Source organism: Lutjanus erythropterus, chromosome 4 (genome assembly GCF_056507025.1).
Source record: "Lutjanus erythropterus isolate fLutEry1 chromosome 4, fLutEry1.hap2, whole genome shotgun sequence".
Classification (NCBI taxonomy): domain Eukaryota; kingdom Metazoa; phylum Chordata; class Actinopteri; order Lutjaniformes; family Lutjanidae; genus Lutjanus; species Lutjanus erythropterus.
This window is the reverse complement of record NC_139320.1, coordinates 36,783,529-36,796,722: the sequence shown is the minus strand read 5'-3', so window position 1 is coordinate 36,796,722 and position 13,194 is coordinate 36,783,529. Positions and strand designations below refer to the sequence as shown.

Here is a 13,194-nt window from a genome sequence, read left to right as displayed (position 1 = left end):
TGCACACCACCCATCAGAGCACAGCAAAAGTAGGGGCAGGGCCTAAAATACATCACATTTGACAATGATTTTGCATTGAGAAAGAATCCTTGAGTTCAGTTTTAACTCTTTATCCACCAGTATTTTCTGCAAAATTCACAGATTTTTTTAACACCCACAGAATATTCAGTTCTATGAATATGTTAACAAAAGAAAGAACAGACCTTCTAGTTTCAGGCACAAAAACTGTTTTAGCTTCATTCATTCTCTTGTTTATAAGCACTTGAATATTGGTTGGACAAAAAAATCAATTTTTTGTGAAATAGACATTTTTAAGCGGAATATCAACTTAAGTTTTTATTTTGTTTTTAATCAATTCATATTATGTGTGTGACATCACTGTCACCACTGTGGCTGATGTTAGCTGTGTGTGTCCTGAAACACTGTCTGAGAGGCCCAGGAGCTGGAGCGCTCTCTGTCCCGGCTGCAGCCTGAGTCCTAGGGGCTGGTATGTGAGCAGCCTCACTGTGCAACCGCTGCTGTGGATTTGGGGGACTGCAGTGCGAGCAGCCCAACTCTGCACCCGGGCTCTGTGGCCGGGTCATTGCACTCTCTGACCCGCAGATCTGCAGCTGAGCACCTGCTTGCATTATTTTCTTCAGAATCACTGTCCAGCCCTGCACAGATACTTACAAGAGCCACTTTGCACTAAGTATAATCCAAAATTTCTCTGTATGCCAAGCATACCAAATTAAACTCAATAAATGGTAACTGTGTGTACAACAAGACCTACAATGCTGGGCATGTATCCAGATTTTAATCCTGTGAAACAGGAGAAACTAGAAGACTGCAGTCAACAGAGTTCAGATCTCTACCAGATGACCCAAAAGAAATCACCAACCAGTCATTTGTGCCAAATTTAAAGACATTTCCCCAAGATATTGCAGTCACAGGTGAGATGGATGGGAGGTCACAGTGACCTTTGAATACTTCAACCTTATCAGTTCATCCTTGAATCTAACTGATCTTCTGTGCCTAGTTGGAAAAAGTCCCTCAGATCGGATTGGTTAAAAGGAGAAAATTACATATCCATCATTCTACACTAGTTTGCAGTGTTATTTTGAATTATCCATGTGGTGACTGAAAACTCAGTTGTTACCTTTTTTGATTCAAAGTTCCAAAAGATTTTGTCTTCATCAATTGTGGGTTCTTCTCCTTTGAAGGCCGACCTCTTAACCTCACCCACATTCTGAAGTTTTGGTCTTCCATCGGGGAGTGACCATTCTCATCAAATGACACTTCATCACCAAATCATGTGGTGAAGTTGACCTTTTCCAAGTAATACAAAAGCTATGAATATTATAGTGAAGAATAGAGGAAAATCAAAGAGGACAGGTTGAAAAATAATCACATATGACTATGTTGAATACTGCAGTAGTATTCAATAATCAAACTGAAGACTATCCAGGGCTGACACAAGGAGACAAACAACCACTCATTCTGACATTCACGCCTATGTGAAATTTGGAATTATCAATCAACATATTATGCTGCATGTGCATGGACTGTGGGAGGAAGCTACCCAGAGAGAAGACTACCCAGAGAGAACCCATGCAGACAACATGCAGACTTCTTTTTATTTCTAAATATTTCTTTGAAAACCATTTGGAAAGAGATCCAGCAGGGAGAACACTCAGGAAGACAGCAGTCTCAAAATATCCTCATGAAATCTGTGAGCCCCACAGCTCACACTGGGTGCAATATTGAAGACGCTCTGAGCACTTTCTTGTGCTTGCTGGACAGGCAAGTTCTGCAGCCCATATGGGACTGCACTCTGCCAGAGGCACACTGCATTAAAGAGACCAGCTCATGGGATCTCTCTGTTGCATGGTTGAAGGCCTTCATTGCCCTTCTCTACTGTTCTGGGGTTGCGCACAATACAAACGGCGCACAATACAAAAAAGATTGAGAACTTCTGGTCTGAGGAATGGGGGCTGCTTTTCTTCAGAACCACTATGCCGAGGAACCGCTTCAAGGAGATCTTTGACAAGAAGCATGACACTCATGCTCATCTGTGCCATGACAAATTTGCGCTGATGTCTGATGTATGGGGTGGCTTTTTGAACAACAGCATTACCTGCTACAAAATTGGAGTGTGCACCACTGTGGATGAGCAGCTGGTCCCCATCCAAGCCACTTTACACAGTATATGGCCAACAAGTCAGACAAATATGGCAGAAAATTTTGATTAGCTGCAATTTTCTGCAAACTGAAAGTGATGAGTTTGGCCTCATTGAAACTATCTGGAAGAATCCTTGCTATAATGCAATCAGAAAACTGAGGATATCTAGTAAGCCAAAATATCCCAGTAACACTGCAAAACCAACTGTGGACCCAACTGCTCACTCATAAACAATTTTCTCATTCTAGTATTGATTGTTTTTATGAGGAACTGGTGAGGCAGATACAATCCATCCCTTCACCACCACCAGTGTCCATCAGACTCCATCAGTGAATTCCTACTTTAATCACAGCCTCACTATCCTTTTTATACACGGGTCTAATCGCCAAAGACTTTCCACATTTCTCATCTAGATTGTGCACATGTCAAATAAATACATCTCCTACACTTCTACACAATACACTTCCCCTGATTGAAATGATTTTCCCAACTAAGAAACAAATCCAGTTGCAGGGAGGAAGGGAGCAGCAGTGAATGAATGAATAAGTTATTTCAGTGTTTATCTCGTTTATTCTGCAGTATTCTATTGAAATACATTTTATAGCCAACAATGTGTTTGACAAAAGTTGATCTATCATTTTTTATTGTAGAGTGTATTATAAATAAATACATTTTAAACAAGTTAATTTACATGAGACATTGAAAACTTTGCCGATCCTGCTCTAGGCTGTGATATTTTGTTTATTTATCATAATTTCTGGTATCTTCATTTAAAACATTCATACTTGGTGTGCTAGAATGGTGGCGATCCCGGTGTTAAACAAATGATGGTCAAATCTTTACTCTCTAGCAAGTTATGTATCACTAGTAGTAGATTTTCTCTGTCCCAGAAATGTGTCTTGGTGTCCCCTCCTCTTCAATCACCATAGATTTTGCCATTGTATTAGGTGCCACACCTTTTCACCTTTAAGGTTCTGGTATGACTCCCTTAAAATTTTCTAAGGAAAATGGTTAATGAGAGGCTTCTAGCAACACATAAGGGAATACTTAAGGAGCTCAGTGCAAGTACTTGGAGATTAAAGGGCTTTTTCTGTCTGCCTTTATAGAGCTCAGTTTTTCCTAAGGCATACTTATATGACAATTTATGTGAAATTTTAACATGGTTTTATGCAACCAGGCACAGGACATCTGGTGGACAGGTTACAGGAATGTGACTGGAGGGAGGGAAAGAGTAGCACAATATGACACTTTGTGACATGTGATGTTTGGAAACTCAGGAGCTGACAGAAGCTTTTTGAATTCAGGGATTTTCCAAAAACTAGTGAGTGTGGCGTTATTGCCACATCAGTTCAGGTAAAAAAATAAATGCATATAATCATAATCTTAAATTACCCCAGATAATCTGCATACAGTGCGGCATGGTGGTGCAGTGGTTAGCACTGCCGCCTCACAGCAAGAAGGTCCTGAGTTCAATCCCCTGGCTCGTGCAGGGCCTTTCTGTGCGGAGTTTGCATGTTCTCCCCATGTCCCCATGTCTGTGTGGGTTCTCTCTGGGTTCTCCAGCTTCCTCCCACTTTCCAAAGACATGCATGCCAGGTTAATTGGTAACTCTAAATTGCCCGTAGGTGTGAATGTGAGTGTGAGTGGTTGTCTGTCTCATTGTGTCAGCCCTGCGATGAACTGGCGACTTGTCCAGGGTGAACCCCACCTCTCGCCCATTGTCAGCTGGGATAGGCTCCAGCCCCCTCGCGACCCTTCCGGAATAAGCGGTTACAGAAAATGGATGGATGGAATCTGCATACATAATGCAGAGAAAGTAATCCATAATTTTTAATGGGAGAATGACATTGTTGATGGCTGATCCAGCAGGTCATATTTACTGAGGTAACATTAAGCAAGACATCCTGGATCTTTTAGTAACACAAAGTTTAATCAGGTATAAGGTTAACTTAAACAATGAAATGTCATAAAGGCAACAGCATTTGAAGTGCACATGGTGAATATTTAAATTCATTGAAAAATATCACAAGTATTCTTACACACATGATCCATTGGGTACAACATTTCATATTCAGATACATTTATTTGGCGTCAGTCCTGTTTTCTTAATATCTTAACATTACTATTGCTATTAGACTTATTTTCTGCCTGTGTAACTGTATTGTGTACAGATTCTGTTGAGACTGATTTACTTTTCTGATTGAATGCACTAATTGTGTGCAGAAAAAGCACTGTCTCCTGTGAAGTTGGGTACATGTTTTATGACTCAGAGCCTCGACCCATGATTGCTTTCTTTGTGTTCCTCTCTGGTCTCAGCAGGATTATGTAACATTTGGGTCCAAACAGTGCCGCCAAGAGGCCAAAACTGGAGGCCAGGATGGCAAACACCTCCACTGCATCTGCATATTTACCTGGTGAGCTGATATAAGCAGGCAAAAAGGCCACCCACACAGCACAGAAGATCAGCATGCTGAAAGTGATGAGTTTGGCCTCATTGAAACTATCTGGAAGATTCCTTGATATAAATGCAATCAGAAAACTGAGGATAGCCAGTAAACCAATATAACCCAGTAACACTGCAAAACCAACTGTGGACCCAACTACACACTCATAAACTATTTTGTCATTGTGGTATTGAGTGTTTTTATGAGGAACTGGTGAGGCAGATACAAGCCAGGCAGTGCAGATTGCTGCTTGAACAGAAGTGAGAACCACAACTGTTCCTCTCTGCTGGAAAACACCAAACCATTTCAGACTGGCTCCACCTCCTGGCTTGGAGGCCTTGAACACAGCCAGAACCACCATGGTTTTCACCAGGATGCATGAGATACAAAGCACAAAGCTGATCCCAAATGCTGCATGTCTCAGCTGGCATGTCCACAGTCTGGGACGACCAATAAACAGCAGTGAACACAGGAAACATAACTTAAGTGACAGCAATAGCTGGAAACTGAGTTCTGAATTGTTGGCGCGTACTATAGGTGTTCTGCGATGATAGATGAAGATGCCCAGGACAACAGCACAGATACATGTGCCCAGCAATGAGGCAGCTGTCAAGCAGATACCCAGAGGCTCATTGTAGGAGAGGAACTCTGTTTTCTTAGGAACACAGTGGTCACGCTGGGGGCTGGGCCAGAAGTCCTCTGGACAACTGGTGCACTCCATGGAGCCTGTGAAAATAGGGACAATCTTGAGGTACATGTTTATATTGTATTGACAAGCTGCCATGTTTCAAAGTGAATACTAACCAGTCTCATTGCTGATCTTTCCTTCAGAACAAGGGATGCAGTCAAAACAGCACACAGGTTCCCCTTTCCTTCTGGCCATGCGGGTACCTGGAGGACAGCTCTCACTGCACACTGACCGGGGTGGCTATAGGGAGAAAATTAAATATAGTTATTCGCCACTACTTTGTACCGATATTTTGAGCTATTCTTGGGGTACTTAAAACAATCTGAGGTAACCTTTTTTGATTCAAAGTTCCAGAAGATTTTGTCTTCATCAAGTATGAGTTCTTCTCCTTTAAAGGCATAGTTCTTCACCTCACCCACATTCTGAAGTTTAGATCCATTAGGGAGTGGCAGCAGGTTCATGATATCATATATTGGAAAAATATCCCCATTCTCATCAAATGATACTTGATCACCAAATGATGTGGTGAAGTTGACCATTTCCAAGTAATACAAAAGCTATGAATATCAGAGTGAAGAATAGAGGAACATCAACGAGGACAGGTTAAAAAATTGCATATGACTATGGTGAATACAGCAGTTGTATTGAATAATGAAAATGAAGAGATCAACATATCACTGACCTGATAATACTATCCACTACTATTTCACACCGGTAGGAAAATCCTTTCAGCTATTTGCTCAGCACTTTACAATGAGTATTCTCACAGTTTTGTATTTAAGACTATACTCTATAAGCTACTCTGTAATGAAACTAAAGCATGTCATTTTCCTATATAAACAAGTGGAGTGTAAATTGAAATCACACCTGCCATGGCTCCAGTCCTTTCAAACTGCCACAGCTGTGCCCACTGAAAGGCCCTCTCCCTGGCTCACACTGCAGCATGTCATGAAGTGCATATGCCAGAATATAAACAGCCTTGTACACATTATACTCTGGCCTGAGGTTTGAAATGTCCAAATATTCAGTCTCTACATTCTCTAGATCTTCCTGTCCAGTGCATAATGTTTCCCCAGTGTCTCCACCTGCTGGAGGTGGTGCAAATCTACACTTAAATGTGTTTTCCCAAAACTGGTTCACCTGAAACATATTGAAATCAGTGTTACATATTATGACAATGTATTATTCTTGCAGTTACAAGATCAGATTACATGGTTAATCTCTCACACTGCTATTTCCATAGCTGTTGTTGTGGTGGGGATCAGGACGTATTTGTAGGAGGAATTCTCTGAGCCCTGGAATTTCTCCTCGTCGGATGGCGATGCCCAGTGTGCCAGCCAGGTATGGCAAAATGTGGGGAGCCTGAAACCTAGTTGTTGCTGTCCAAGTCTCACTAGTCATCCACTGAAGGTCTGTCGCATTCTGCCTCCACACCTGTGTATTATACCAAATACATAAATCCACACTGCCATGCCACTAAATTAGTGTCTAATGTATTAAACAGTTTAAACAGTTGATGTCTTATCTTATGTTCATACAAACTTGCAAAACTATATTTTAAACAATATTTCGATCAAAGTAATAAATCATATGACAATTTGTCTGCATGAATAATCTCACAAGTAACAAATAAGTGGTGTGAATTTTTCATGTCAATAAATTTGTCAGAGGCCAAGATTATTACTTAAAATCTTTCAGTTTAACAAGTAAACATTGACACCACTATGTTGTATACTTGAATCAAGTCATAATTAAGTCATGTTCTGAGCCCAACCTCTTCCATGACTGGAATGATGAGACTTTGATGTGCAAATACAATGACCACACGAGCTGTGGATTTCTTCATCACATCCACAATCCTCTGTAGTTCGGCTTGGTCATTGCCCCAAGGCAAAAACTCTAAGTAGGCCAGACAACCTTCACCAGACTGGATAAGTTCAGATTGGAAGGCTTGGGCAGCGTGGAGTCCATAGTCATCATCACTGACCAGCAGACCTGCCCAAGTCCAGCCAAAACGTTTGAGAATTTGAATCATAGCACGTACCTATGAGAATATAGAGGGGATGGATAAGAGCATGGGCTGAAATAGTCCTTTAGCGGAACACCTGCTAAACAGGTTCACCAGGACTTGGTTTAATTATTTTCAGTTTCATTTGAGATCAAACAACATCATATGACACAAAGAACGTGATTAACACAAAAGGAATATATTTCTCATTGCAGTAAAGAAGTGGTTCCTGATGTTCTTTTCTTCCCTGGAGCAGGGCTCCAAGTACATCTATCATCTACATGTATATATGAAAAGTTGAGCCCCCCAGTCTGCACACACACAAATTTCAACGAATAACTGATTTATTCTAAAGCTTTACTGTAAAAAAATTAACATCAATCATAATTGTTTCCATTATTAGAACTGTTACTTCTGATACCCCTGGTAAATGTCTCTTTCTCTTTTTCAGTATAAGCTTAACATCTTTTCTTTTAACAAACCACCAGAGTAGTTTATAATATCCTTACCAAAAGCATAATAATGATTCATTTTCCAAGAGCTTGAGAGGTCAGAGAGATGTGGCCTACAGAGTAGCCTGCTTTTGAGTTGACTTTTCAGACAATTTTGTACACAGATTTCTATAAATTGTCATTTTATTTGACATATGCAAATCTAATTTTGACAACCTCTGAGCAGCCAAAGCTTAGGGATCCCCTGTGTCTTTTGTGTCTTTCCTTTGGGGGGCCCTGACCCCAGGTTAGAAGCAAAGCAATGAAAGAACATTTTTTCTTAGCAATGTTTAACCGTACTATGGATCCTAATTATTGCTGATAGATGATCACCTGGAAAGCATCACTTGGTATCGTCCTAAAGAAGGATGGAAACTTTTGCTGGTTACTCAGAGAGGCACATGAGGCAAAATAACTCACCTGTGAAAGACACAGATTGTAAATCCTAGAAATGTTCAAAGGCATTGTTTATCTTTGATTTTTTAACTCATTGTTTAAGTGACATTAAATTTTAAATTAAATAAAATCAGAACAAAATAATCCAACATAATTTTTGGAAGTTAATGCAAAACACTTACCATAGGTACTCTGTACAAACCTAATAAAATGGAGATGGCAATAGAATATGCAGATGAAGAATCACCCACAATCCCAAAGACTGGAGGGGTTCCTACACAGGACTCATCTAATATAAACTGGTCCTCTTGACCACTGATTAAGTTCAAAGCTGCACTGAATGCAATCCATGGGCTGTCACAATTATCATACACACTGTATCCCAGAGTCACATTAGGTAGCAGGTTGGAATTTTTGTTGATCTCATCAATAGCAAAGGCCATGGTCTGAACCCACCTGAATCCTATAACATCAAAACTAACACAAGATATACCAATGTTTAATACTGAAAAATACAACATGACACAGTAACTGGGTCAGCATGTGCATTTTGTACCACAGATCTTGCAAAGAAGTAAACCAACTGAATAGCAACATTTATAGGCCACTTCAATAAAAGTGTGCAAAAAAGAAATATTTTAAAAAGGCATAAATACACAACACAATTCTTTCAGATTAATATTTGATTAAAAAAAAGACTCACCCATAGCAGGAAGGCTGTTGTGGCTGTGAGGTGAAAGACAGGTCAGGAAAGACAGAAAAGAAGTGTAACTTAAACAGCCCACCTAGAACCACATCTCCAGCCTTGTGCATCCCATTTAGATGAAACTCTCCCTGTAACTGGCATGAGGGTGGGGAGAAAGAAGAAGACATGTGGGAATGCAACATAAAATACATTAGGAAGAGTAATTTGATCTCTAACAATGCCCACATAACTTTCCTCCCCTCTACCCCTTTTCTGAGCCTCGTCAGTTATGTCAACCCCTTTTATTGACTTGCAGTACTGTTTAATCTCGCATACATAAATCAGACCATTAGCAAAAGTAGGGGCAGGGCCTAAAATACATTTCATTTGAGATTAATTTTTGTTTTTGTATCTGTATCATTTGTGCAATTTTAAAATCTCCCCACAGCCATCTGTCCAACCCAAATTCAATCAAGGTCTACTGAAATTTGCATACATTAAGTTGTAAATAATGTATATGGACTGTTTCAACTCATAGTAAAACACCTGCTTACATTGTTTTCTTCAGAGTCAGTGACCTTTGACCTCATTAATCTTATCAGTTCATCCTTGAGTCCAACATGTCTTCTGTGTCTAGATGTAAAAAGTTCCTTCAAGTGTTCATGAGATATAACGTTCAAAAAAATGTCACACACATGCAATCACAATGGATGAGATTCTAGATCTCTGATCAAAATTCAGTCACTTCAAGCTTGAGTCCAAGTGGTCATCTGTGCCAAGCTTGAAGAAATTCCCTCAAGGCATTATTAGTTTCCTAGTTGACGAAGGCGAAGATGAAGGCAGAGCTCCTCTGGAGGCTGGTGATGGCGAAGGTGGAGCTCCTCTGGGGGCTGGTGATGGCGAAGGTGGAGCTCCTCTGGGGGCTGGCGACAGTGAAGGCAGAGCTCCTCTGGAGGCTGGTGATGGCGAAGGTGGAGCTCCTCTGGGGGCTGGCGACAGTGAAGGCAGAACTCCTCTGGAGGCTGGTGACGAAGGCGATGATGAAGGCAGAGCTCCTCTGGAAGCTGGCGATGGCAAAGGTAGAGCTCCTCTGGAGGCCGGTGAAGACGAAGGCATAGCTCCTCTGAAGGCCAGCGATGAAGGTGAGACCCCTCGGATGGACAAGCAGGAGGCTGGCGGCGAAGGCAGCGGTAGAGCCCCTCTGGAAGCTGGCAATGGCGAAGGCGGAACCCCTCTGGAGACCGGTGACGGAGGCAAAGACAAAGGCGGAGCTCCTCTGAAGGCCGGCGATGAAGATGAGAACCCTTGTGCGGATGAGCAGGAGGCTGGCCGATGGCCCAGCTGGAGCAGGAACTGGAGGTGGTGGCTGCGGCAGCCCAGCCGGAGCAGGAACTGGCAATGGCGGCTGCAGCGGTGACCCAGCCAGAACAGGAGCGGACTGCGGTGGCCCCATTGGGACAGGAAGTGTTGACGGCGGTGGCCCCACCAGGACAGGAATTGGCTGCAGCCCAGCCGAAACAAGAGATGGCTGCGGCCCAACCAGGACAGGACATGGCTGCAGCCCAACCGGGACAGGAGATGGTGGCGGCGATCCAGCCGGGACAGGTGGTGGCAGCAGCAGCCCAACTGGGACAGGAAGTGTGTGCGGCCGAGCCAGAATAGGACATGGCTGCAGCCCAACTGGGACAGGAGAAGATGACGGCGATCCAGTCGGGACAGGTGGTGGCAGCAGCGGCCCAACCAGGACAGGAAGTGGTGGCAGCGGCGGCTCCACCAGGACAGGAAGTGGGTGCGGCCCAGCTGGAACAGGACATGGCTGCAACCCAACCGGGACAGGAGAAGGTGACGGCGACCCAGGCGGAACAGGAGATAGCTGCAGTGGCTCCACTGCAACAAGAAGTGGTGGTGGTGAGCCCAGCCAGAACAGGGGCTAGCAGCGGTGGTCCGGGTGCTAGAGTGGGAGGAAGGCTAGCAGACTGAGCAGGTGGCTGGTGACTTGAGGAGTCCATGTAAAGCTCAGAATCAGGTTTGCTTGTTGAGTTAAGATCGGCCTGTAAATCTCTCTGTAGGTTAGAAAGCAATGCCAGGTTTCGAGTTACAAGGGGAAAAACTAAAATTTTGGGCCTCGACAAAAAGATATTCTCCATTAAGGAATGAAGAAATATCCTTCACCTTAGATCTGTGCGGCCTCGGATGGCTGAGTGCAACTGCTCAAACTCACAGCACGCCTTATTCAGCTCCTCTACAACCGAAAATTTTGCTGGGTCCATTTTGGTAAGTTCATACTATTATATGTGTGCTGAGTAAACAAGTAAACAAAGAGTGGTCCCAAAAATGCAGACTGGAGTGGAGGAGGCAGAGTTCAAAAAGGATTTAATTGCAAACAAAAAAGTAACAAAAACTCAGGCTTACTTTAATGACGTGGGTGTCCAAAACACAAAATAAAAGTTGCCGAATTCGGCAACTTTTAATGTGGTCTTTCGGCACAAGACAGCACCCAGCAGGTTTGGCCGAAATACACACGTCTTCACAATCACAAAACACCATCATTTATGGTCATTCTCTTCATCACACGGGAGTGTAGATTAATAAAGTGTCATTTAAACATATTTTCTATCAGCAATTACAGTATGTCACAAAAGTGAGTACACCCCTCACATTTCAGCAACCATTATATTTCATCTTCTCAAGAGACGATACTATAGAAATGAAACTTGTGTGGCACCCTGGACATTTTATTAGTTCAGATTATGTCCAGAATTGTGTCTTTATTAGCTTGAAACGCTTGTGTCACTATTAAAACACTCACCTGCTTCACCTGAAGTATTTGTAGGGCAATACCCATTTGCGTCAGAAGGTGTCAGTATTGGCTTTGTAATGAGGCTGACTGACGCTGTAATCCTGTTGTAGCAGAAAGTAAGCTCAGTCGTAAAGCACTAGACGGTCAAGATAGCAGCACAGAAAGCTGATACTCATAAAGACTGGTTCTGTATTCTATTTTACAGGTGAGCAAAGTGCACAAGCGATTCATATATTTATAAGTTTATTCTGAAGTTGTGGTTATGTCCATGAATAAGGCAGCTAACTACTGCTAGCCTCAGCTGCTAACACAGCATGTTGTGCCCGCCGTAGCGGTTGGCCAAGAGCCACGTGTGAGCATAAATAATAGTTAATGGTGTCACGTTGTAGTGTTAGTGGCCTTACTTTGTACTTTTATTGTTGTCATGCGAATAAATAATAAGTTTAGAGGTATGTAAACATGAAGCAGCTACTATAAACAGTTTCAAACATGTTGCACATAAATATTGTGTTCAGTAACTGATATGTATTGAGCAACTAATATGAGCAGTGTATTTGGCATGCAAACAATATGTAAACTGGTTAATACAACAAACGGTTACTATATTTAGTTTACATGAGTTATGCAAAAAAATTCAGTGCTCAGATGCAGACAAAATATAGACGCAGATAAAAATATGGATTTTGTTATTGTAGTAAACTGTACATGTTATGTTATGTGTTCCGTACTTGTTACTTGTAGGACAGTAAGTTTTTTTATCGGTGACTGTATTATTCGGCGCTGTAATCCTGTTGTAGCAGGAAGTAAGCTCAGTCATAAAGCACAAGACGGTCAAGATAGTAGCACAGACAGCTGATACTCATAATGACTGCTTCTGTATTCTATTTTACGGTATTCCTTGTACAATAAAAGCACTGGCACCTGGAAAAAAGTTGTCGTCATTGTACAAGTGTAACACTTCGATATAACTCAAAGTAGATCTGTCTCCTTGCTTTGAAAATCTTTTCTCTTTGTTTCCTCATGGTAAATCCGCCGTCATGCTGCTGCTGGCACACCTGCCTCTTAAAGGTGATGAGAGCTGACTTTCTGATTGGTTTATTGCATGTTTGGCCCAAACTCACCTGTGAATTAATGAGGGCAATTGGGCACACCTGATAGGGGGTATCCCGCTTTGCACTGGTAGCACAAAGGGCGGGGCAAAATGCCACTCCCACCCCTGGCACAGGATGGCAAAGGTGGATTTGGACACACCTTGAATAAATGAAATCCATTGCGCCTTGAGCTTTCCACTTGAGCTTTACATCAGCGTAAGATAGGGCCCTCAGGGTGCTTTCACACCTAAAAGTGTGGATCATGACCTGATCCAAGGTTCACCTCATTTTGCTGGAACAAAGTCTGGCTGTTTGGTACAGACTTTGGTCCAGGGGAGGTTTCACACCTCTAATTTTGGTCTGGATCAAACTGAAAAGTCTGAAAGTCTGGTAGGTCTGAGGTAAGTCTGAAAACATACTCAGACAGAAT

At 42.3% G+C, this 13,194-nt stretch overlaps 1 protein-coding gene across 1 annotated transcript; it reads right to left on the bottom strand.

The window, feature by feature from the left end:
* Positions 1-4,420: 4,420 nt before the first annotated feature.
* Positions 4,421-9,085, bottom strand: LOC146328892 (extracellular calcium-sensing receptor-like). The gene is made up of 8 exons (XM_084716705.1): positions 8,892-9,085; positions 8,371-8,665; positions 8,126-8,212; positions 7,068-7,337; positions 6,161-6,433; positions 5,626-5,850; positions 5,410-5,533; positions 4,421-5,331 (listed from the first exon to the last, which is right to left on the bottom strand). Exons 1-8 carry the CDS (start codon positions 9,083-9,085, stop codon positions 4,421-4,423), a joined length of 2,379 nt encoding a protein of 792 aa, XP_084572831.1.
* Between the last annotated feature and the right edge of the window lie 4,109 nt (positions 9,086-13,194).

Coding starts and splice junctions, on each gene's coding strand:
- LOC146328892 (XM_084716705.1), bottom strand. CDS start 9,085: ATGTATTTTATGTTGCATTCCCACATGTCTTCTTCTTTCTCCCCACCC. Junction 5,534..5,625: donor GGAACTTTGAATCAAAAAAG/GTTACCTCAGAT, acceptor TTCTCCCTATAG/CCACCCCGGTCAGTGTGCAG. Junction 5,332..5,409: donor AAAGATCAGCAATGAGACTG/GTTAGTATTCAC, acceptor CTATTTTCACAG/GCTCCATGGAGTGCACCAGT.